This window comes from Piliocolobus tephrosceles, chromosome 9 (assembly GCF_002776525.5).
Source record: "Piliocolobus tephrosceles isolate RC106 chromosome 9, ASM277652v3, whole genome shotgun sequence".
Taxonomy (NCBI): Eukaryota; Metazoa; Chordata; class Mammalia; order Primates; family Cercopithecidae; genus Piliocolobus; species Piliocolobus tephrosceles.
This window is the reverse complement of record NC_045442.1, coordinates 119,993,859-120,019,821: the sequence shown is the minus strand read 5'-3', so window position 1 is coordinate 120,019,821 and position 25,963 is coordinate 119,993,859. Positions and strand designations below refer to the sequence as shown.

The following is a 25,963-nucleotide window of genomic DNA, read 5'->3' as shown; positions in this document are numbered from 1 at the left end:
AATATAGGCATAGAATTGATGGATGAATGTGTTCCCAGACCAAACCGACAGGTCGGGCTGCTTATTCTTGCGGCCTAAAAACAAGATGCAGATGAACTGGGAAAGAAGAGTTGATTTCTGTAACCAGGTACAGGGAGAAGGCCTGGAAATTATCACTAGAACCAACTCAAAATTACAAAGTTTTCCAGAGCTTACAACTTTCTAAGCTATACGTCTATGTGTAATTGTGCATTCTTCTAAACACTTACGCGATTAACTTCTTCTAATCTATAACTAAGGTCTGAGTCCTGACAACCTTCCTCTGGAGCCTCAGTAAATTTACTTCATCTAAATGGGTCCAGGTGCTGGGGTGATTACCCTTATCTTGTCTCCTGCTAAATCATGGAGGTCCGGGGAGTTTCTTCAGACCCCAGTAAGCTTGCTTAATCCTAAACAGGTCCTGTTAAGAATTCCTTTGTTATCTTGTCACACTTCAAGGCCCAGGAAAGGCCTGAGCAAAACTCTTGGTGGGCTTTTGTTACATTCCAGCCTTCGTATAAGGGCACTGCTTCCACTGGCTTTTAATGTTTAATTTAACCACATATTCGGTGCTGAAACAGTTTTTATGGAAGCCTGCGTGAGTGAGACCTGGCTTGCCACAAATGAATGGAGAAAGACTTAAATATAGGGTGAATGGAAAGACACAAAACATATAGAGATATAGGACGGATGGGTAGACACATACAGGTATAGAATGAATAAACAGAGGTATAGGATGGGTGAACAGGTGATTGATTGATAGATATAAAGGCACAGGACAGATGATAAGTAGATGGAGACATATAGGGGCAAAATGAATGGACATTTTTATTATCTTCCTAAAATGTGGACAAGGGGCAGACAAAGGACAGAAAAACATGAATGCATGAGAACCTCAGAACACGGATTATTCACTTTTGCTCTTTACACTCCAGAAGGAGGAGTTTTAGAAGCAAAGTTCAATGGCTCCCAGCTTCCGTCTTTAGATATCTGTGATAGACACATTTCTAGCCACGTCACCCGACACCAACTGGGAAGCAAACCCTGACATAAACTAGAACTCCCAGAACCAAAGAGTGTGCTGTCTCTGTCCCCCATGGCGACACACAGAACATAAGAGGCGGCCGTTGGCCCACGGGCCAGCCCTGAGCTTCTCCCACACCCCTCACAGCCGAGCATGTCCTTCCAATGCGGCTCCTTTGCCCCTCACCTTCCTCGAACAGAAAGAGAAGGGGGTCATGCCTACTTCCCTAACTGTGTCAAGCGGCCCAAACAGCAGCTATTCTAAAGAATGTGGCTATTTGGGGATGAAAGACCCTGTGGAGAGCCAACCATTATCAATAACAGTGCCAGTCCCCCAGAAATGTGAGTGCCAGACGGATTCTGCTGGGGGACAGGAGACACTTTTGTGGTGAAATGGAGCCTGGTGGGACTTTCAGTCCTCATCCCGTGTGAAAGTTCCAAAGGCGGATCCGGCCCCCCACATACAACAAGCACTGCTGTCTATACATAAAGCTGGCTACCCGCTAGTACCTGGAACTGAAAACCAGCTCGTTTTGGAAAGTTTTTTTTTTTTTTTTTTTTCTGGCTTCCTTCCTGTTAGAGTATATTGAAGCAGAGTGACTATCTTGCTTGTATAGGGGCTGGGTAAAATGAGGCTGAGACCTACTGGGCTGCACTCCCAGAGGGCTGGGCATTCTTAGTCACAGGAAGGATGAGACAGAAGGTGGGCACAAGATACAGGTCACAAAGACCCCACAGGATGTAGTCAAAAGTGGACCAAAACCCACCAAAACCAAGGTGATGACGGAAGTGCCCTCTGGTCATCCTCACCGCTCATTAAACACTAATAATGATGCATTAGCATGCCGAAGACGCTCCCAGCAGCACCTGGAGTTACAAATGCCATGGCAACGTGGGGAAGTTACCCCACAGAGTCTACAAAGGGGAGAGATCCTCAGTTCTGGGAAATCCCCACCCCTTTGCCCGGAAACCTCAGGAATAATCCAATCCACCCCTTGTTCAGCATATAATCAAGAAATACCTTTAAGCAGAAGCAGTCCAGCAGCCCACGCTGCCACTGTGTTTGGAGAGCAGCCGTTCTTTTATTCCTTTACCTTCTTAATAAACTTGCTTTCACTTTGCTGTATGGACTCAGCCCCAATTCTTTCCTGCGTGAGGTCAGGAACCCTCTCTTGGGGTCTGATTCCAGCCCCTTTCCGGTAACACCCCTACATGGCCCATTCATAGTGATAACGAGGAAGTAAGACCACGCTGTTGGAGAGCAGCGGGCTAGATCAGAGCACCACCCACGTCTCAGGAGGAGGTGGGCGAGAAGGACCTACCTTTAAAGAACTCCAATTAAAGCAATTACCATTGTTACAGAAATGACTGTTTTTAAAGGACTGAAGTCTTCTATGGGAGAACACTTCAGAGAGGAGGAGGAAAAAACCGCCCACGTGAGCTGCGCCATTAGAGAACAAAAGCCAAGCAGTGCTCAACGATCTGCTTCCATCCTCCCAGGCCTCCTCCTTTTGTGGGCAGCCACCCTTCCCGAAAGCCTGTCATGCTTTCTGAGGTTTTCACGGAGCTGTCAGCCGGAGACTCGGGGCCCGGGAGGGGACGGACACGTGAGGGGGCTGCACACGGTGCCAGGTGATGGCTCTCCCTTCATCCTCCTCTGAAGCTCTCTCCAGACAAGCTCCAGATGCTTGGATCCTTGTCGTGGATGGCCCTCTGTGAGAAACAAGGACCTGAGAATCCACACTCACGGGGCAATTACAGGGGAAGAAGCCGCAATAGGCAGCAATGGATGCTGCGGAGGTCGGGGTACTAGATGTCAGGGAACCAGGAGTCTGGGATGACCTGCGTCCTCTGAGCCTAATGCTTCAAAGATCCCACGGGAGGTTTGATGTTGGTGGGGACATTCTCAGATGATGAGGGGAAGGGCGTATCCTCTCTCTACTTACAATGGGGTTCTGTCCTGATAAACTCACTGTGGGCTGAAAATACCTTAAGTCAAAAATGAATTAAATGCCTAACCCACCCAACATCAAAGCTCCACCTGGTCTACCCGAAGCATGCACTAAACACTCCCAGTAGCCTGCCTTCGGGTAAAATCAGCTCACACAAAGCCTGTTTCATAATAAACTGTTGAATAGCTTATGGAATGTGTTGAATACTGAGAGTGGAAAACAGAACGGTTCTTGGGTACTCAAAGTAGTTTCTGCTGAATGCGTTATCGCTTTCTATCTATTCGATCTTCCGGTTCCCTTACATACATCTCTTAAAATCCTTGGAATCTCCAAGGCAATATCTTCTGTATGTGAATGATGGGCTGCTGGCTGGCAGCCCCTAGGTATTAAGGCTTTGGGATGCGGCTGCCCACAAGAAAGACCAAGGCAGGATTAGGGGCAAGGGTGCTAAAGTCCCAGCCTCTGTCATTGTGGGGGCTGAAGGTGATCGCCAGTGGCCAATAGTTTAAAAGTCCCCAAAAGGACAAGGTTCGGAGAGTTTTGAGATACCTGAAAATGCGGAGGTTTCTGGAGGGCGGCGCTCCCTCGGAGGGCATGGAAGCTCCGCCCCTTCCCCATACTTTGCCCTAGACATCTCTTCATCACCATCCTTTGTAATTTCCTTTATCGTAAACCAGCAACAATAAGTGAGGGCTGCCCTGAGTTCTGTGAGCCACTCTAGCAAATTAACCGAACCCAAGAAGGGAGTCGTGGGAACCCCGACTTATAGCCGATCACTCAGAAGCACAGGTAAAGCCATGCGGCTTGTGATCAGCAGCAGGAGTGGGAGCAGTCTTCTGGACTGAGTCCTCAGCCTGTGGGATCTGACGCTACCTCCGGCTAGTGTCAATTGCGTCAGAATTGAATCGGATTGCAGGACACCCAGCCGGTGTCTGCTGCAGAGATGACAGCTCCCTCACTGGCAGGCAGAAAGCCCCCCCCACCCAGAGGCCTTCTGTGTTGATCATTGTGGTGTGAGAGCAGAGAAAAAACAGTCTGAGTTTTTTGGACTCACATTAGCACCATCATAAAGTCAGGCACCACCTACATTTTCAGAGTATTGCAAACAGATTTTTTTGTTAAAGAACTCAAAACATTAATTTCTAGGAAAACAAGATTCATAAAACAAAAAAATGCAACCCCCCCCCCACTTTATGATTCGGTTAAAAAATATGAAAATTACTCTGCCAAATGCTTTAAAAGTTCTCAAAAGCGTACACTCAATTTCTGAACTTACCTCTTCGCAGACGTGTAACAGGCAGTCCTCCAGGTGGCCCAGGTCACGGGCCACGCGTTGAGTGGCTCTAAGACATGTTATCACCGGAGCACTCTTCACCCAAGAAGACCATGGAAACACGGGTCAGTCACATAAGGTGTGGAAAACACCAGGTACCCTTTTGGCTGTGCGCAGCGAGGTGGCGTATTGAAGGCGCTGAGAAGTCCTGTTTAAAACAAAAACGGAAATCTGCTCATCTTTGCTTTGCTCGATTTCCAAATTTGTCATTTTTTCTTTCCCTTTTTGTGTTTATTCATTATTTTTATGTAACACTGTAACATTTGCCAAACCCCATTCCACCAAGAAATGCTTGCCTGGCCTCATGGGACCCTGCTCAGCCTGGCAGAAGGAAGTCCATAATTCTGAAACCTGAGGTCCGGGTCAGGCCTGAGGTGGCGATGCCTGGAGCCGGGCGCACCAGGCAGTGCCGGAAATCGCTTCAGGTGAAACTCGGTTTCCTCTTTATTTGCTTAGCTGCGGTGAATAAGAACCCCAGCTGTTACTGTTACTGCAATTTGGCCATTGCCTGGCACGTGACCGCGTGGCTGTTAGGAAAAGTCTGCGCACAGAATAAACTCAGTTCAGTGTAAGGAGACCACGTGTTGCATCAGGCAGCTCCAGCGCACCAGGAGGCGACACGCTTTATCCCTCACCCGGCTCCAGAGTGGGTTTTCCTAATGAGCAGGCAGGGGGCGAATATCTCACCGGCAGTTTCCTTACCCGAGGCTTTGAACGCGCTTGGAAGTATATTTGAATCCCCAGGCCCGCCGATCCCCCTCTAATGAAACAGCTCCCTCTAGTCCAGTTTCTGCACATGGAGCACCCCACCCCACATCATGTCCTTGACGCTGAGGCCGTGGAAGGAGGCTCTGCCGGCCGGGTCTCCACTCACCCTGTGCTGGGTCAGTCGTGGCCGCATCTGACTTGAGAGTTCACCCAGGACACCTGCGTCCTTCCAAGGCCTGTGTTTTCTGCCGCTGTATCCCCAAACCAAAGGCAAACCGAAGTCAAGGCCATTGTCTTGTCTAGGGCTCCATCTCCTGACTGTTTCCTCCTTCCTAACACGACTGGGCATTCCTGGAGGGCAGAGGGCGGTGGTGACTGCTAGTCTTGGTGGATCCACGCCATCCCCACTACAGACAACAAGGCGGTTCCCCTGGTGGCCATGTAGCTGCAGGCCAGCCATCCCCAAGTCGGTGGTGACTGCCATCCCCCAGGCATGCCCCAACGCCCCGCACCAAGGGCCAGCACTGGCAGATGCCTGGAGACTTTCCAGTTAGGCGGTCTCCAGACTGTGTCACAGTTGTCTGTGGGTAGACAACATGTCAGCGAATTCTGATTTGGCTCCCAGAAGAAGGGCGAGTCTCTGTCCCCATCCCTGAATGGGGACCAGCTGTGGGTGCTTGCCTCTAACAAGGGGACTGCAAGGCAGAGACGCTGGCTCCTCTTAGGGGATCAGGGAAGAAAAGGCAGGCCGCCTCCCCCTGGCTGGCTCGCTCTCCCGGGGACTCAGCTGAAAACCCTGAGCCACCAGGTGGGTAGCTATCCTGAAGACGCCATGCTGGGAAGATCCCACCACAGAAGACGCACAGAGAAACACCCCAAAATGAAGAGCCCAGGGGTCCTGGCCCCCACCTCCAAACTCACCTACTCCCTTCCCAGCCCCAGCCCCACTCCAGCCTCGCCCCCAGCCCACCCATCCCTGCCTCCTGCACACCCAGCTTCCTCCCCCAACACCCACCTCCCCACCCCGCTCCCTCTCCCCCACAACTGAATGCGCACACCCAGCTCCACCACTCCCCTCAGGGTTGCTGTCTCCTCTCCCCTCTTTCTGTCTGGAAGCTTCTACTTAGGAAGCCCAAGGGGTTACCTGGTGCCCACCTTGGACATCTCTGTTCTCCAGGTGCATTAGGCTCAGCTCTCCCCACGGCTGTGCATCTGGAGGGTGGCTGCATTCCATCCCTGAGCACCCCGGTCACCTGCGTCACCCTGTCACCTGCGTCACCTCCCCCACGGGCAGGGCGAGTGCCTCCAGGTTGCTCACTGCTGGCTGACTCCTGGGAGTGCTGACGGAGCAGGGCGGGCTCGCAGAGCAGAACAAAGGGGCAGACCTCCGATGGCCACTGCTGCTCGGCAGGACGATAACTCACACCTTCACTAATAGTGAGGAGCCAGCCCTGACCACCGGGAAATCGTATGGTTAGAACAGAAAAGGTAAGCAGGCAAGATCTATTTTTTTGTTGCATGAGGCCTGGTAAGACTGTGAATGGGCAAAACGACCAATTTTCTTATTTCTCAAATAGAGAAGATAGTAATGCTGTTTTAAGGGTCAAATGGGATGATTTGTGTGGAATGTTTTCCATAGTGCCTGGCATACAGGAGCCTCATAAATGTGGGCTGTGTTTGTTTGTATGTTTGTTTGTTTTGAGACAGGGTCTCACTCTGTCGCCCAGGCTGGAGTGCAGTGGCGCAATCATGCCTCACTGCAGCTTTGACTTCCAGGGCTCAGGTGAACCTCCCACCTCAGTCTCCTAAGTAGCTGGGACCACAAGTGCACACCACCATGCCCAGCTAATTTTAAAAAAAAAATTTTGTAGAGAGGGAGTTTTGCTATGTTGCACAGGTTGGTCTTGAACTCCTGGGCTCAGCAATCCACCTGCCTCACCTCCCAAAGTGCTGGGATTACAGGCGTGAGCCACCGCGCCCGGCATATGTGGGCTATTCCTATTCTCATTAGGCGTCATCGCGAGTGTAACATGTCCCGTGCTGCACTCCTGACACCCCCTGCTGCTCCCATCTTCCCAGGCCAGTGAAGGGTACCTTATCACTTCTACTTGTTCAGCCAAACAAATCCCAAAACCCAAAAAGCCTCCTCCCCACAGTCTACATCCAGCCCAGTGGCAACGTTTTTGCTTCTATCTTCAACCTATACCCAGTTTTGACCACGTTCCCCATTTCACCACCATTGCCCTGACCCAGCTGTCATCCGCTCCCTTGGTTTGCAGCCAAGACTTCGCACCCCTCGCACGTCCACGCACGCCCACGCACTCCCACCACCCTAGTCCTCTCGACCAGCAGCCAGACGAGCTGTGTTTGCATGGAAGTCACATCAGTGTTTTGCTCGGAATCCCCCAGCGGCTTCCCGTGTTTCTCAGGTTAAAGCCCAGTCCTTTCCTGATCTCACGACCTAGTGGTCTGTTCCCTGCGTCAGAGTCTCTTTGCTCCTCTATTCCCTATTTCCTTCCCATGGTGGCCTGGGCTCGCTGGCCTGCGGGCTCTTTATGGAGCTCGCCAGGCCCACACCTGCCTCAGAACAGGTGCACTTGCTATTCCTACTGCCTGAATCTTCTCCAAATATCTAGATGGTTTCCAGTCTCTTCTCAAAGGTCAGCTTCTCAGGGAGGTCTTCCCTGACCACCCTAACTAAAGTCACCACCCATCCCCAGCATTCTCCATGCTTCCTCTGTCTGGGACGGTTCCCTCAGCCCTCACCATGGTCTAACTGGCTTTGGGCTCCCTTTGCCTTGTTTCCCTAAGATCTGCAAGTGTGTGGCATGTACCGCTGTATCCGCAGTGCCTAGAGTCAGTGCCAAACACAGAGCAAATGTGGAGTGAATGTTGAGGAAGGGAAGCAGGGAGGGAGGTAGGGAAGGAGGGAATGAAGGAAGGAGGGAAGGAAGACAGGGAGGGAGGGAGATGGCACACTACTTTGCCTCAAATGACTGGAAAAAAATCCAAGCGGATCATGTACCCTCTCTTGGTTTCCAAGCTAAAACGGAGAGACCTTTGGTGCTTCCCCAGTGGGGAGGGAAGTACGCTCACTCCCAGGTGGCCCTGCCTTCATCTTCCATTTAGTGGGGGTGCAGTGGGGTCACCATTAGTACATGGCTCATACTTCCTCTGATCTTAGACATCGATCGTCCGCATGGTCAAGTGAGAACAGAGGTAACCTCTTTGGATAAAGATATTTGCCCAAGGTGAGCGCGGTTGGAGGCCAGGTCTTCCTTCTGGAATGCCCGTTCATTGGGAGGCTCCTTGACATCAGGGGCAGGTCTCCTACCTAACTCACCACCACCACCACTTGCTCACAGCAGGGCAAATGTATGGCCCAGATGTACCAACAGCCTGCAGATTAGAATCGCATGAAGCTGGAGGTTCCAGGGTAAGGTTTTAGTCTTAATCTCTGGTATCAACCAGAGCCTCAAACTCTGCAACCTGAAGGAGGCCACTGTGACCCCAAAGAGTGAGCTACCATCACCTTCTCGGGAGGGCGCTGTCACAGGTGTTTTGGCCGCGCCCCCGATGCATGTTTAGGGAAAGAGCCTTAAGCAGCTCAATAAGTCTTTCCTCCTCGCTTCTGTTTCCACTCATGGATTCACTCAGCACATGCTACTGAAATCCCATCTAGATTCCAAAGATAAATGTGCATGGAGCTTATCCCCCAGGGCCCTCCTTGCTTCCCTGAACCCTTTCTTTCTTTCTCTTGGAGCTCTGTACCCTCTTCTGTAGGCGGCTCCCTGGGGTGAAGCTTAGGACCTCCAAGGCAAGACAGATGTGCCTTCCTGGGCAGACAGTCAGCACACATGTTCTCCTGGGGGAAGTCAGGGCCCTCCAAAGGCCCAGCTGAGGTCTGCTGGCTGCCCCGAACGTTCTGTCACCCCACAGGCATGAGAAATGAGGGGGGCAGCCTGGCTCCACGTGGCCTTTACAAAGTCCCGGGGAGATGCAGTGGGGAGAGCAGGGGAGTGGCGAGTCAAGACTGGCAGGAGTGCTGGGTTCTGCAGGGAGGGGCTTGTCGGAGCTGGCACTGCCACATGGCACCAAGCCCAGGCATAGCAGGTGGCACCGACGCAGCCTTAATTGATAGCTTAATTAAGGAATTAGGTAGGTTATAACTTCCAACCTACAGCTTGCCTAAGCTAAATTTCATTACCTCCCTTTGCTGTGGAACTGCACATCGTGCGGTAAACGAGAAGTGGGTGTCGTCCTCCCAAGAACAGTCGCTAACATGCTTTGGCCTATCTGCATGCAAGAAGGGAAGACAAGGGAGGTGTTAGGGCACAAATGTCAACAGGTGCTTCCTCCCCTCACTGGAAGCTGCTCCAGGAAACCCCCAAAGGCAGCGATTTACCCTTTTCCCCGCAAGACTTGCTAAATAGCCTTCTGAGAATGAGAAGCATCATCTCCAACAGCCAGACCAGAGCCTTCAAAGGTTCTAGGCCTGTGAAATAAATGAAGTCTGCTGGGACATGGAGGAAGACAGCTACCGTCTCGTGTATCTCCGTGAGCTCTGCAAAGGACACCACTCTGCTCCAGGAACTGTGGTGTGCAGCTGCCTCTTCATCTGGGGCCTCTGACCTGCTCACTAGGGCCTGGGGTGGGGCTGGCGAACTTGAACTTCTTCCTGACTGCTCTTCCGGGGAGCCTGGCATTAATCCTTCTCGCTCACGGTGCGGTCCCTAGAGTTGCAGCATCAACTGCACCCGGCAGCTTATGAGAAATACAGTCTCCAAGCAAATCACACACCTACGGGATCAGAATTCACATTGGCGCAAGGTCCCCAGGTGATTTGTGTGCACACTGAAGTTTCAGAATCGGTGACCTGGGTAATAGTATAGTTTCACTTCCAGTTCAAATGAACCCTTTCCTAAAATATTCTGTGTAACCTGAAACTGGGTAAGAAGTGTTTTATGAAAAACCTTGGCCACTGGAGAGAGATCCATACGTGAGATTTGACACCCTTATTTAAATGGAGATATGATGCTGGAGTTTGCAAGATAAGTGGTACAAGGTGGTGAGAGTCTTAGATTTGGGACAGGAGTACACAGCAACAGAGAGAGACAGGACGCAGAAACACTTGTGGCGAACCATGCCTTGTACCTCTGCCCATAGGCAGGTGGGTGGTGTACTTTGTGCACACTGGCGAGGTCCTCTTCCCACTGCAGGGCAGGCACGGCGGGGTCTGGAACACGGATCAAGCTTTTGAAAATACACCCAGGAAACCCTGCAACCCACAAGGCTAGGAGTCCGGCTGTTCCTCTTGGCTGGTCTCTTAAGCCAGTAAACTCCTTATTTGCACAGAAACTTCCAATTTCACTACCCCCAAACTCGCCACCTTCAAGTCATTTCCAAGGAGGCCCGGGGGCCCCAGGCAGCAGACACAGAAAAACCCCACTGCAAAGAAGGTTCAGGACTGATATTGCAACGGCCTCAGAAGCCAGGTGGAACGAGTGGTGCTTATTTAATTTGATGGCCAGGGCAACCGCTGAAGGTTTCTAAGCAGGAAAATGACATAACCCAAATTGGGTTTTAAGGGTAACATTTGAGATAGACTGAGTAGAAATTTATTGAAATCATCTAAGCAACTGTTAACTGAAGGCTTCCAGTAGGGTCTTGGTTTTTGTTTTTGGGTTTTTTGTTTGTTTGTTTTTTGTTTTATTTGAGATGGAGTCTTGCTCTATTGCCCAGGCTGGAATGCAGCAGCATGATCTTGGCTCACTGTAACCTCCACTTCCAGGGTTCAAGTGATTCTCCTGCCTCAGCCTCCTGAGTAGCTGGGATTACAGGCACCTGCCACCACCCCGGGCTAATTTTTGTATTTTTAGTACAGATGAGGTTTCGCCATGTTGACCAGGTCTTGAACTCCTGACCTCAGGTGATGCACCTGCCTGCCTCCCAAAGTGCTGGGATTACAGGCATGAGCCACCACGCCCAGCCTAGGGTCTTGTTTAGGAGCATAGTGAACAAAATTTAACTTTATTCTGCTGGGCACTCACTGGTACATGGTAGATGGTCCATGACGTTACAGTCAATGAACAAATGTGTGACATGGGGACGTCATCACACTTATGCTGTATACAGCAATGCATTGAGACCTAAGTTTTGTTGTTTTTACCCATATTAAGTGGGCCAAAATATCATTTTTTGAATATTCCTGACTGGGTTCGTTGGTTTTGCATTTTTATAACTATTACTTTTGCACCAACCTAGTAACTCGCCTCTGTCCTCTTCTCTCACTCATGTTGTGGGCTGTCTGGCTGCAGGCAGGGTGCATGCATAGTGTCGGCTGTTTCTTCATTTGTTGCCTTTAGTTGGCTTTGGGGTAGAGCAGGAGTTGGGAAGGGTGAGGTCTGGTCCCGCTGAGTCATGAGACCACAGACAGATCAGTAGATGATGCTGGACTGTGTCTTCATCGGTCACCTGCCAATCACACACGAGTTCTCAGGATTGCACTGAGACATGCAGAAGCCTCCTGGCACCAGGTGTGATGCGGACGTCCTGAGGGTCCACTGACAGCCAGCCTTTCACTCTGCCACCCTATGTGTGGGACACTGGTCAGGTGAGGCCAAAGGATCAGGCGAAGCTGGCCAGGTGACTGGATTCTAGACGGGTCCATTGTCCCCACTGCTACCACCACATTTTATCATAAAAGAACTTCTGGGCTTCCCTGCGTTGGTCATTTCTTATCTCAGCTTCTTCTAAGTTCTTGATTCTTCCCATACTTCCTTTGGCTTCTCTAAGGCCTAACTCAGAGATGATAGTGACTTTTTAAAAATACATTGTGCAGTTCCCTTTTCAGGAGGCTGATTAAACTCACACACTCCATCTGGTGCTGCAAAACTTGTTTCAAGCCTGAATTACTTCTCTGACGTTACTTCCAAAAATCTATTCATAAATTAATAGTTACAGTATGTTTATTACTTTCCAGGACTTCTAATAGTAAATTGATTCTGGGCAGAAGCTTTAGCAGCTGGTTTGGCTAAAGAATTTAATTTTCTACAAACCACACACTCTAATCATATCATCTGGTATTGAAACACACACAAGTTCAGAAGCCCTCAGATGCTCGTGTGTGGACAGCACCAGTCCATTGAATTGTTCCCAGTTTGCAATGAGGGGAAGAAAAATAGGTCAGTAAAGAGGATTTTTTTAAAGGGTAAATATGTTCAATGTAAGGACTGCTTTTGAGTTTATGGTCTTCTTCTTTCTTCTCTGTTGTTTATTTTTAAATTTTTTAAAATTATTATTATTTTTTGAGATGGAGTCTTGCTCTGTCACCCAGGCTGGAGTGTAGTGGTGCGATCTTGGCTCACTGCAACCTCCGCCTCCCAGGTTCAAGCAATGCTCCTGCCTCAGCCTCCCGAGTAGCGCCCGCCACCACGCTCAACTCATTTTTTGGCATGTTTAGTAGAGACGGGGTTTCACAGTAAATACTCTTGACAAAGTAAGAGTGGACAACTGTGACAACACCCCACATCTCAGAGAGCATTTTAGCAACTCATGGAATCCAAAAGAACGGGCTCTCCTGGACTAGCAGATCACCCAGTGATTTTAAAAAGGCGGGCCAATTGGCGGTTCAAACCTCCTGCACCTCCTTTCTGGTATCGATGAACACCTCCTCATTGTTTCCGATCAGGGTTGGCCACTTCCCATGCTTTAAAAAAGAAACCTTTAAGTCCAGCATCGATGTATTCAGCAGGAAGGGGACAGGAGGTGTCTGATCTGAGGTTCCCTCCACGTTTTGAGGTCTTCCCATCTCTGCAACATCTACCTTTCAAAAACTAGGAGTATTGCTTGTTGAGCTTTCACACTCACAGCATCATTTTGACCTTCAGCTTCAGTGGTGGACACAGTGAAGCGCCTTCCTCCTCCAGCCGCCCTGGCCGTGGGCACTCCATGAGCTTCTGGTGGTGTCCCGTGGCTTCCAGGACTCCCGGGCCTCTGACCACCAGCTGGTTTCAGGGCAACCCCGGTCACCGCTCTGATTTTTCTCACCCCTTCCTCCTCCCCAGACGGAAAGAACAAGACTGTGGAAGAGGGAATAGCCCTGTGAGACCCTCCCTGGGGACCAAGCTGGCTGAGTTCCACCCACAGCTCTCAGTGCTGGTTATGGCTCTGTCACCTGAGTGGTGCCCGGGTGGGGACTGTGCATCCTGTCCCACTCCCATCTGTTCCCACCTACCTGGGCCCTGCCCCCTTTCTCCCCCCCCACAGCTCCCTGCCATAGTTCACTGTGGCTGATTCTCACATCCCAGGTGCCTGACCATCAGTCCTGAGATCTTCATGTCCCAGGAGAACCTCCAGTCTTCATGCAGACAAAGCTCTCACACACCTCCTGATGGCCCAGAAGAACCTCAAGCTCATGTCAACGACTCCCCTCTCCTGTCCAGCTGGCACTGGACAGAGGCCATCAGGATGCTCCAAGCCTGGTCAGAGGCCGTCAGGATGGATAGGCAGGGGAGGCAGATGTGAACACTGTAGCTCTTCTTCACTTGGTGATAAATGAGAGATTTCTTTCCATGCCAGTAGAAAAGCGACCTACAAGTTTTCAGAGGATGAATGGTTTTCTTCTATGTGGATGTACCATAATTTAACCTGTCCTCTACTGATAATGTCCTCTACTGACATTCATCTTATTTCCAGTTTTTCTCTATTAAAAAAAAAAAAGTGCAACACGAGAATTGTTTGAACCCAGGAGGCGGAGGTTGCTGTGAGCTGAGACTGAGCCACTACATCCCCGCCTGGACAGCAGAGAAAGACTCTGTCAAAAAAAAAAAAAAAAAAAAAAAGGTGCAAAAAACATCCTTTTACATGTATCTTTTCTCACTCACATTTCTGTTCATAGGAGTAGGATTGCTAGACCAAACAATATTTATATAAATTCTGAGGCTAAAAAGTGGTGCATTTTTGGAATGCAGTTTTCTTTTCCCTAGCAGGGAGTGAACAACCTTATTTTTGACAATCATTGTTTCAATTTCAGTGTAATGATGATGTGGAACATGTTTAGTAACTTTGCACTTCTACATTTTCCTTTACTGTTCTTGGCCCATATTTCATTTGGGGGCACTTTATAAGTCTAAAGGGAAGAAAGGCCTTTTAAATATGAATAGCATTCGCCCTTCCCCATGCGAACATTTAAACTCATCCTTTAGCCCTCCTTGAGCGTCCGTTCCAGGCACCGAAGATGCATCCATCATCTCAGTAAAGCCTCGGAGCAGCCTGCAGGGAAGGACTCATTTTCCCTCTCATTCCTGAGCCTGATGTCTGATGCAGTTTAGTAGAGAAGCTGAGACTTGTCTCCAAATTTGTTTTCAAGCCTGTGTTCTTTCCACGGTCCCACTCAAAACCTCTAAGTAAAAAATCTACTATCATTTTAAGGTATTTCCTGGTAGTAACAGAAGATATGGGAGTCAGAAGAATAAAGAAAGATGACTGGGCTCATGCCTATAATCCCAGCACTTTGGGAGGCTGGGGCAGGAGAAGTGCTTGAGCCCAGAGTTCAAGACCAGCCTGGGCAACATACCAAGACCCTATCACTACAATTAAAAAAAAAAGAAAATTAGCTGGGTTTGGTGGCTCATGTCTGTAGTTCCAGCTACTCAGGAGGCTGGAGCAGGAGGATCGCTTTAGCCCAGGAGTTTGGGGCTGCAGTGAGCTATGATCATGCCACTGCACTCCAGCCTGGGTAGCAAAGCAAGAGCTTCTCTCTAAAAAAACCAAAAAACAAGTGATTCGATGTAGTTGGTCTTGGGTGGGCCTGAACATCAGTATTTTTAGCAGCACTTCAGGGGATTCTTCTTTGCAGCAGGGTTGAGGTCCACTGTCCCTTCCAGCTCTGTTGGCCAGGCTGGAGTGCAATGGCGTGATCTCGGCTTGCTGCAACCTGCACCTCCGGGGTTCAAGTGATCCTCCTGCCTCAGCCTTCTGAGTAGGCTGGATTACAAGTGTGCGCCACCATGCCAGGTTAGTTTTTTGTATTTAGTAGAGCTGGGTTCTGCCATGTTGGTTAGGCTGGTTTCAAAATCGTGACCTGAGGTGATCCACCAGCCTCGGCCTCCCAAAGTGCTGGGATTACAGGCATGAGCCACTGTGCTTGGCCCCCCATATGCTATTTCTAAATCACATCTCCTCTTTGTTTACTACATGTAGAGCAGAATTTAAACCACTGCTCGACAAAGTCAATGATGTTCACATACGTAGAAGTTTCTCAGTGCTGCCTGCTTTCCTCCAAATGACAAATCTGAATTACAGAAAATTTAGTAATTGGTGTTTAATACTTATGAATACATAAAGCAACAAACTGGAATAAAACCAAGGGATGCTTTGTGGAAGTACTTGAGAATTCTGAAGTCCAACCTATTGCTATTTCACATTATTTTTCCATGTAAATGCATGCACCCTCCCAGTCCCTAATGTAACACATCCTTTGCTCCAGCTACGAGGCAATCGCTGCACATCCCATCTCATCCAAACCTTGGAGCGCTGCATCACTTCCCACTTGTGCCTGCGGCCACTGCAGTCTGATTCTGATTCTAGGAATGACAGCAGGTGACAGCAGAGAGCTCCTCACTGTCAAGTCCAAGTGGACTTCCCACGCCTCCCTCACTGGACCCTCCTGCTGCATGTCCAGCGCGGATGCTGCCTCCTTCCTGGAGCCCCTGCTCCTCCAGCCATGGCACGGTCTCCTCAGATCGCCCTGCCTGTGCCTCCTCTCTCATGGGTCACATGTGACCTTACTGCGTCTTTACCTCTGGACTCTCATCGCTCCTGGTCACTGAAACCTAGCACTGCAGTGACGTGTGACTATCCCTAACATTCCAAATCATTCCTGAGTGACAATGCTGTGTGGACATTTCAGAGATTAACTCAATCTTCATGACTCTATGAAATAAAAACTATAATCTTCATTTCATAGGTGAGGAAATGGATCAGAACATAAGCCCCATGAGGACAGGGACTTTGTTGTCCTGTTACATGATGATCTCAATAGGACCTGGATCAGTGGCTGGCCATGGATGCAAAGTTGAAACCTCAGCCAGTCTGACTCCCATCCCCGGGCACTCAAACACTGCGCCATCAGCTGCGACTGCCCCTGCAAGTCCTTCAGAGGCTCCTTTCCCTCTGGCACCTCTTAAATGCCCACACCTTACAGCAGAGCAAAGTGAGGCCCAGAAGAGGAGTGTGTGTGGCCCAAGGTCACATTGCTAATGTGTGGCACACTCAGACTACAGTGCAGACTTGACAACCTCCAGTCCACTCTACCAGACTGACAAATGCACAGGGATGTCGATGTCTTTTCAAAGATAACTTCGCTAGATGGTAGTATCTGTGATGCAGACGTGGCTGATAACTTAACAAATGTCTTCGTGTTTGTGGCTCAGCTGCGCTGTCGTCCCAGGTGTCCCGCCTCAGCTGGCATATCTCCCGGGCCAGCACTCTCGTGACTCTGCCCCCTACATGCTGGGGAGTCCCCATCTCTCTCTGGGCCAGCCAACCACCTGTCAGACAACATCATCTGTCAATCTCCTAATCCTCACACTCTACATGTCAAAACAGAAGTCCTTTTCCCACTAAACCTAAACCAGCACCTTCTGAATTCCTTTTATGAGATGGTGGCCCCACTCTTCACCCTATCGCCCAACCCAGGAACTGCAGAAATCCATCTTGACCCTTCCTCTCCCCGTAACAGTGGAGCGTGGTATTTCAGAGCACAGGCTCTGAAGAAAACAGCTCCATTCACAAGAGAAAGTAGTAATAATTTTAACCATAGAAGTACGAGACATAGTCTGATATTATACAACACTACTGAGAGAAATTAAAGATCAAAATAAATGGAGAGGCATTCCATGTTTATAGACTGGAAGACCCAATACTGTTAAGATGGCAGTTCTTCCTTGACTGATCTGCAGATTCAAAATATTCCCTATCGAAATCCCAGCAGGCCTCTTGCAAAAACTAACAAGCAGACCTGGTAAGTTATACAGAAATGCAGAGGACCCAGATTAGCCAAAATAATGTGAAAAAGAATAGAGAATGTGTATGTCCCAATTTCAAAATTTAACTCTTACATATATGTTCACTTGATTTTTGACAGGGGCACAGTGGAGAAAAGCAGTCCTTTTAACACATGGTGCTAAGACCATTGAATATCCATAGGAATTTAGATCTTTACCTCACACCATATATAAAAATTCATTTAAAACAGCTCATAAGCCCAAATTTAAGACCTAAAACTATAAAACTTCCAGGACAAAACACAGGAGAAAATCTTTGTGACCTTGAGTTAGGCAGAGAGATATAGTACTAAAAGCATGACTCGTATAAGGAAACTAATAAATTGGACTTCATTAAAATTAAAAACAAGGACATTTCAAAAGACACCATTAGGAAAAGATAAGTCACAGACTGGGAGAAAATATTTGAAAATCATGTCTTAAAAGGACTTGTATCCAGAATATATTAAGAACTCTTAGTATTTAATAAGAAAAAAAAACTCAAAAGTGAGCAAAAGATTTAAATAGACATTTCACCAAAGATGATATATAAATGGCCCATAAGCACATGAAAAATGCTCAACATCATTAGCTATCAAGGAAATGTAAATCAAAGCCACAATGAATTACCATTTCACATCCACTAGGATGGCTATCATTTAAAAAGACACATAATCACAAGTGTTGGTGAGGATGTGGAGATATCAGAACCCTCCTACATTGCTGGTGCAAATGTAAAATGGTGCAGCTTCTTTGGATAACAGTTTGGCAATTTCCTAAAAAGTTAAACGTATGTCTGCACAAAGACTTGTACACTAATGGTCACAGCAGCATGAAAACAATCTACCTATCAACTGATGAATGAACAATCTGACACAGCCATACAATGGAATAGCATTCAGTAATAGAGATGAAAGCAATTACTGTAGATGCCACGACAGAAACATTACTGAGTGAAAGAAGCCAGACACAAAAGACCACGTCTGATTCCACGTACAGGAAATGTTCAGAAACGGCAAACCTGAAGGACAGAAAGTTGCTGTGTGGAAATGGAAATGGGGCTTAATTGCAAACAGGGAAAAGACTTTCGAGTTGTTCTAACATTGGTTGTGATAGTTGCACAACTCTATAAACTTACTAAAAAATCATCTAAGTATAAACCTAAAATGGGTAAATTTTGTGGCAGGTAAATTATATCTCCTTAAACCTGTTAGGGGAGAGAAGGAGGCACAGTCCTTGCCCTTTTACTTATCCACTGTGTCGCTTGGGGCAAGTTAAACTTTGCGCCTTAGTTTTCGTCTGTAAACTGGCAATTATAGTAGTACATACTTCATCGTTATTGTGAGGATTAAATCGGTTAATACCAGTAAAATGTCTAGCAGACTGCCAAACACACAGCAAGCATTCAGTGTTGGCTGTTGTCTCATTATGATCATTCGGATTACACTCACCCAGTTAGGTCTTGCCAGTGTCCCTTGGTAGTTAGTCCTCAATCACCTTTTCTTCCTCCCTTTTCCCTGGCCTTAAGCTCTGTACCACCTTTTAGATGAAAGGTTTGTCCCGTCTCCCTCACTGCCCCCAGGGTTGTTCCCTCACATTTCACTTCCACAGCGTGGAGAGACCACACCAGGCCAAAACCAACTACAGGATCAAGTTCAATTGCACAAAAAACTGCTTCCACCATCCTGTCTCTGTGGACCCCTCACCCCTCTCCACCCCCATGCCTACCCCACATACACGTCCCAGTGGCAGATCTCTTCACATAGCCCATGCCCTGCTCTCTCTCCCTCTTGCCCTTCTACATGCCTGTCCTGTCAGGCTCAGCTGAGGCACATCCTTCCTAAGACTTCCTTGAACCTCTTGGGCTGGGATCACTATTTGGCCTTTATATATGTCTATAATATGTCTATAATAGCCTGTGCGCATCTCCAACACAGATTGAGAGACAGATTACAAAACACACTGTCAGATTAGAACACACATCTCACATCTGGAAGCATGAACCTAGCACAATGCAGGTGCTTGACAGAATGTTGGCTGGCCAAATGAAGGACCAGACAGGCAGCACTTTCTCAGTTCCTCATATATTGAAAATGCTCACAGACTTCCATAGAGCTTAGGACTTTGTCTAGGAACGTGGAAATCTTAGGGAGGCTCTCCCTCTGTTGAGGACCATTGTAAGCAGCACCTGAGTGGAACGACAGGGCCTGCCATCTTCCGTTTGATGCCATAACTGTCAGCAGTTCATGAGCATTTGCAGAGATGGCTGGTAATGTTAATTTTGCTGGTGGAATTTTTCCTAACTTGCCCAACATTCGAGTTTCTAACCTCTGAAACTCTTGGTCTGTTAAGAATCTTTTAGGTATCTCATAGTAGGAATATAAAACAATCAACTCTAGGAGGATTTAAGAGCTTAATGACTGAACTTTAAATTATGCGGGAAAATACAATAATCTGATGTCTGGATTCCATCCAAGATATTCTGATTTCAGTGGTCTGGGATGTAACCTATGCAGACAAATTTTTTTAAAGTTCACGCAATAATTCTAAAGAATTATAGTTATTCTGAAGACCCAGCAAGGGCCAAGGTCTGCTCTTTATATTAGTTCCTGTCATCTTCTCATGCATAAATGGTAGCAGTTATGCTTAGATTTATGGATAACTGAAAGTCCTTCTGAAAATAAAATGCATAAATGTTAATCAGATTGCTTTTTCCTATTCTCATGACTTTGGGTCATCTTAAAAGTAAAGTTAGGGCTGGGCACAGTGGCTCACACCTGTAATCCCAGCACTTTGGGAGGCCAAGGCAGGTGGATCACTTGAGGTCAGGAGTTTGAGACCAGCCTAGTCAACACGGTGAAACCCTGTCTCTACTAAAAATACAAAAAAAAAAAAAAAAAAAAAAGCCAGGTGTGATGGTGGCCACCTTTAATCCCAGCTACCTGGGAGGCTGAGACAGGAGAATCGCTTGAACTTGGAAGGCAGAGGTTGCAGCCAGCTGAGATGTAGCCACTGTACTCCAGTCTGGGTGACAGAGCAAACTTCCATCTCAAAAAAAAGTTTCACTTCTTAAAATCCACTTGGCCAATAAGCATTAAATAAAAGAAATAAAAAAAAAAAAGAAATCCTAAAACCATAATCTTAAAACTCACAATCAAGTGCATACTAAGATAAAGGACTGATTCCAAAACATAATCAAGAATAATCTTCAATCCAGAAGATGAAGCTGTAGGTCCTCTGTGAAGAGATCCCTACTGGTAGACATGGCATGCTTTTCTCGCATCATGACAGCGAAGAGAAAGGGGTTTTGCTGACCAAGTGTCTGTTCTTGTGCTTGCATCCTAAGGGCACCTGAGGCAGAGACTTGAAGTGACTGCAACTATGAAAGTCTACTTGAAAAGTACCACGGAGTATGGTGACATTTAGTACTGGAATCTTCTTACAATGGAAAAACAAAGGTGAAACAATCACGTCCTATAAACATCTGTTTTGCTTCTCCAGAGATGTCCTCTTGGTTGAATCTCTTTTCACTTTTTCGAGATGGAGTCTTGCTCTGTTGCCAGGCTGGAGTGCAGTGGCATGATGTCGGCTCACCGCAACCTCTGACTCCCTGGTTCAAGCGATTCTCCTGCCTCAGCCTCCCGAGTAGCTGGGATTACAGGCACATGCCACTACACCCAACTCATTTGTGTATTTTTAAAAGAGACGGGGTTTCACCATGTTGGCCAGGATGGTCTCGATTTCCTGACCCTAGGTAGTCCGCCCACCTCGGCCTCCCAGAGTGCTGGGATTACAGGCGTGAACCACTGTGCCTGGCCTCTTTTCATTCTTTCAGTGAAACAGTGTATTACTGATAATGATACCTGAATTTATACACATCTCCCAGCTTTAAAAAGATGTTCATTTTTTAAAAATCCTATTAATAAACATATGAAAACGTCAAAGTTTTAAAACTTTTGCGATCTTAGGTCTAGCTTAACTTCTCAGACTAAATATTGTATAAAATAGAAACTATGCCAAAGCACTTTCTAAGGCAAAATTGCCATGAATGAAAGACTTAATGGCAAAATACACAATGTACATGCAGTTACAGGGTAAAATCAGCCTTTGCACTATGAAAATCTGTACTAAATGGGTTTTTCATAAATATACTTTACCAATCTCTCTATCTTTTATCATTATTTCATTATCTCTTATTAAAAAATAAATTTGAAAAAGTAGAACTGTATGGTGGCAAGATAATTTCAAATTACATTTTCCTACTTAGAAAACAGAGATGAGGAAGACTAGAAATGCTACCTTATTGCTATTAACAATATCATACTAAATAAAATAAGGAAAGGTTATGTAGTTTTAAATATAGTCTTACTGGAAATTAGTAAAGCATTAAACATAGAACTGTGACATATACAAGGTAACACAGGTGAATACTAGGCAACAGCTACTCAATTAGAAGAGAATTAGCCTTCAAAGCATCAGGGGGTGCACCATTTTTGCCGTATGAAAAAAATGCACATAAAAGACACAAAACGAAATATACTTATTACTTTTAGCATGTTAAAAAACAATCACATCAAAAAAAGTATACAGATAAAAAATGTCATAAATGACATAAGAAAATAGTGCTTGTGTGTATATATATATTTTTTGCATATATATATATATATATAAATCTACAGTATTTACCACTGTTGATATATATATTTTTGAGCAGCTCAGATACTGCTATTATAAACTAAGTTGTACATCTTGGTTTATTACAAGTCACAGAATCATGGTTTTAAAATGGGAATTAATATCCTCAGCTACATATTTATATACATTTATTTCTCAGCTTCCACCTAATCTGAATCAAGAGCCCAGTTATTTCATCAGAATTTTGTTTGCGTTTCAATGTAGTGTTTAGCTTTAATACACTGCATTTGTTTTGCTATTTAATGACATCATTACTGAGTTGATTAAAATTACATTAGACTCATTATATACATAAAAAATATTGTCACATTCACTAGCTAAACAAATATTACTTTCATTTTAAAAGACATACTTTTGTACCTTGAAAGCTTAAAACCCCACCTTGCAACAGGAAGAAACATCAATGTCGGGTTTTCTACTATTCAAATATAAGCAATGCTGGAAACAAGTTCCCCAATTAAACACGAAGTCATACCCTCTTGGAGTACCCATATCTTTGTCAGTGTTTTGGTAACTGTAGTGTAACAGAATATTTTTTAAAGACATCACTAATTTCTTTTTAAACCAGGAACCTGAATTTGTTTCAATGAAAAAAAAATTTTTTCAAAAGCATGAAATCACACTGTATTTTTTAAAAAGATCAAAATCCTAGACTCCTACGAAAAACTAGGATCATTTTTGTAATTTTAACATGGACAATGTAATGGCCTGATGAAGTGCAGCAACATCCGTCGACTATATTCCCTAAAGAGGTCAGAAATGGATTGTGTAAATGGCCACCCTGGGACTTTCATGGGGAGAAGCTACGTGAGTCGGGGCAGAAGTGAGAAGTAACCACACTGCTAATCCAGTTAGTTTGGCTGCCCCACAGGAGTACTGTGAGCACTGAGGGATCAGTCAGCTGCAACTTCTCCTGCTCTGAGATTCCCAAGAGTCAGACCAGAACAAAGGGCATAAATGCACTAAGGCTGATCTCTTAGTAAATTGATACGATAAGCACTGCTGCACCTTTGGCCGTAAACTTATTTTAACTGCCCCAATTTTTAAGCACCATTAAGTGGTTAGCCTTTCTCTCCAATGTCTTTAATTTTCAGATTGAAAGAAAATGGCAACAGCTGAAGGAGAATGATGAGCATTCTGTGAGATTGCAATTAATAAAGTCAGGACAAACTCTTCAGTCAGTTTAGGACCCAGGTTAAAAATATGAGAGGGAAAAAGAAAAACTGGACTAAAAGACAAGGAAAACAAGAATTACATATTATTCCATGGATCTGGATTAAAAGTAGTTTTTTTAAAAATGTTTCTTTAGTTCTGTGTTCAAACGTGTATGAATAGATGCCTGTATCTATTAAAAGACACATACACTACATATAGCGTTAAAAATATCTATTCTACAGTTTTTTCAGTACTTTGTAACATTAGTCAAAATAGAATGAGCCAACAGAGTAAAAATGTTCAGGTTTTGGAGAAAAACATAAACGGAACTGAGTAATAAATTACCATTGTGCGTGCATCCCTAAATGCTATTGCTATGTTTCCGGGTTAAATTCTAACAGGTCAGTGATGATGCAATTTAAACGCTCATCTTAAGCAGCATCTACCTGGGGCTGAAGGCATTTCCCTGTATTCTTACTACTCACAGACAGGAGAGATGTACGAGCTGTTTACAATAGTATAAATACTGCTTTGGCAATTATGAACACAGCAATGTTGGTTTCACGGGGTTTCTCTCTTGTCTTTAGCAAGTACACATCAAATCTCACAGCAACACTGACTCTTGCATGGAAAGCCCGTCCCGATTCCTGTAGTGGTAGGCTGGAGGTGGGGGCCCTGAATATGGATACCCAGATGGACTGGCATCTTCTGTGGCCGGTGAAGTTTTATACCGCACGGGACTATCTACGGAAACTGCAGGGAGGCCATGGTCCTGAAAGGGTGCGTGCTGAAAGGCTGAGTATTTTGGTAAATTGTCACGGCTAGCTTCTCGGGTCCATGATTGTCCCTGCGTCTCAGGTCTGTATGCATAACTAACCTCTGACCATGTTCTGTTATCTGGCAAATAATCCACTGGCGGAATGATCAATTTTCCATTCTTTGGTGACCCTGAATTGCCTGAATATCCCCCAGCACCAATGTCAACAGGGAGGACTTCTATTCGACTAGATGGCAGTACAAGGGGACTTGGGCGGCTGTAAGATTTCTCCGGAGAAGCACTGATGGAAAGAGTAGAACCATGAGGTCTCCTGGAAGGATTCAGTTGAGTCCCAGGGCTAAACTGTGGAGAAGCAAAGCTGCTGTTGGCAGTAGGGAAGTGTTTGGGTGAGTTTCCGTGGTAAATGGGGGGATTGCTGTAGGAGGGGGGATGGGCTAGCCCTCGGGCTTCCCCATCTAGCTGGGACGGATATCGTGCATGACTTGGAGTCTGTACTTTAAAAGTAAACTTGCTGGATACTTTTGATGGACTAGAACTTGGCTCAGCGGGCTTTCTCGGGCTGGGAGGGTAAAGGGCATGCCGTGGGCTCTGGGAGTAAGCCCTTTCCAGTGCCTCCTCCACGGAAGCACCGCTGTCCAGCTCCGGGCCCGGCACGTTGTCGTACTGCGATGCAGTGGAGACCCGCTTCCCGTCCTCAGCATCCAGGGCCTTCATCTTGGGCCGCGCGTTTGCCACCCGCACCTCGGCAGGGCCTGGGGCGGTGACTGCGAGCGCGGGGTGCGCTGCTCGACCTTTGCTTTCCATGGTGTATTTGGCAGTTCTTTCCGCAGCTGAGACGTCTGATGGTTTATTCCATTTGGGCACAAATTCCTTCCTGATATTTGAAGTGGCGTTGCTATTTTGGTTGGCGGCTGCGTGATTATATTGCCTGGAACTGTCCTGTGGACCCGATGGGAGTTTTCTTTGAAAATCTACCTCATCTTTAAGCTTTTTGCTCTCCTCCTCCACCGATTTCCGTCTTGGCGGCTGTGCTCTCTCGGGCGTCCCGGTCCTGCTCTGGGGGTGCGGCGAGTGCTCGTGCCTCCTGTGGGGCGCCGCGCTCTCCCTCCTGCCACTGACCTGCGGGCTCGGCCGGCCCACGCTCCTCTGTCCGTTGCTCAGGTGATAGACGCCCCCAGACTGAAGTTCAGGCGGAAGCTGTCCCAAGGGCTTCTTTGGATATTCATCCTCTTTACCTAAAAAGAAAGAGAAAGGCTAAGTAAGATAATACACGAGGATACACGAGGAAACAGTACCCAATAGAAGCAATCCATTAGTAATAATGTCAAGCTTTTCATCTGTGCGCAGATACATGCTGACATACCACACACTTTCTACCACACACACACAACTGTTTATACCACAGAAGGTTGGTAGCTGATGAGAGGTGTTTTTTAGAGACTGATACTAAAACATACCAACACTCACAATTATATTAGCCCAAATGTATTGTGGGTGGGAATATTTTGTAATTTTATGCATAAGTTTCATACGATTGTATATAACACGATTCTTATATTTTGCTGACAAGTCGTTAATGCTTTTTCAAGCCTGCAAAGCTGATACTGTCATTTCTATTCCCAACAGGCAGGTTAGTAGTTCAGTGTCTCAATACTATATTACTTTCACTTTAACCTTCCTCAGCTATGATGGTTTTGAAATCTCAGTTCAACCTCTATCAATGCCAAGCAGGTCTGCAAAATTTAAAACTCAACTGATGACTAACTGTGGTCTCAAAGTTGTCCTCAAATAGATTATTATTATTAAATACTCCCACAGCACAATTTCCTGATCAAAAGAAAAAGTACTCTCTATCTGAAAACTAACATTCCAAAAGAATCCTACTTAATGCAAAAAAGAAAAGGAATTTTAAAAAAAAGAAAGTCGTATTGGATACTATCAGTTTTGTATTTTAAATAATTAGCAGAAAATTCACGAGGAATTAAAGGAAGGTGTAATAGATTGGCCATTTAACCAACAGTGTTTAAAAATTATCTTTTATAATATGTGTATCTAATAAACATCATCTTGAAGAAACAACAGACTTCACTTAAAATTCCATGTTTTTCACCTGTTTTTACAAAATAATGTACTGTCATTTAAAAATGCATTTTTGCTCTTTTCAAATATCCACCCATCCACCCATCTAGAAATATTTACTGAGTAAGCCTGTTGGAGTGTCAGGCACTGTGCTGAGTGGTAGGAATAAGACGTG

General features: G+C 46.4%; 1 protein-coding gene across 1 annotated transcript in view; it reads right to left on the bottom strand.

The window, feature by feature from the left end:
* Positions 1-21,616: 21,616 nt before the first annotated feature.
* Positions 21,617-25,963, bottom strand: part of USP6NL (USP6 N-terminal like) — an 83,471-nt gene continuing 79,124 nt past the window's right edge. The window contains exon 14 of the mRNA XM_023223188.2: positions 21,617-24,944. Within this exon, the coding sequence (XP_023078956.2) occupies positions 23,536-24,944 (1,409 nt within the window). The 3' untranslated portion in view covers positions 21,617-23,535. The remainder of the gene's footprint in view (positions 24,945-25,963) is intronic.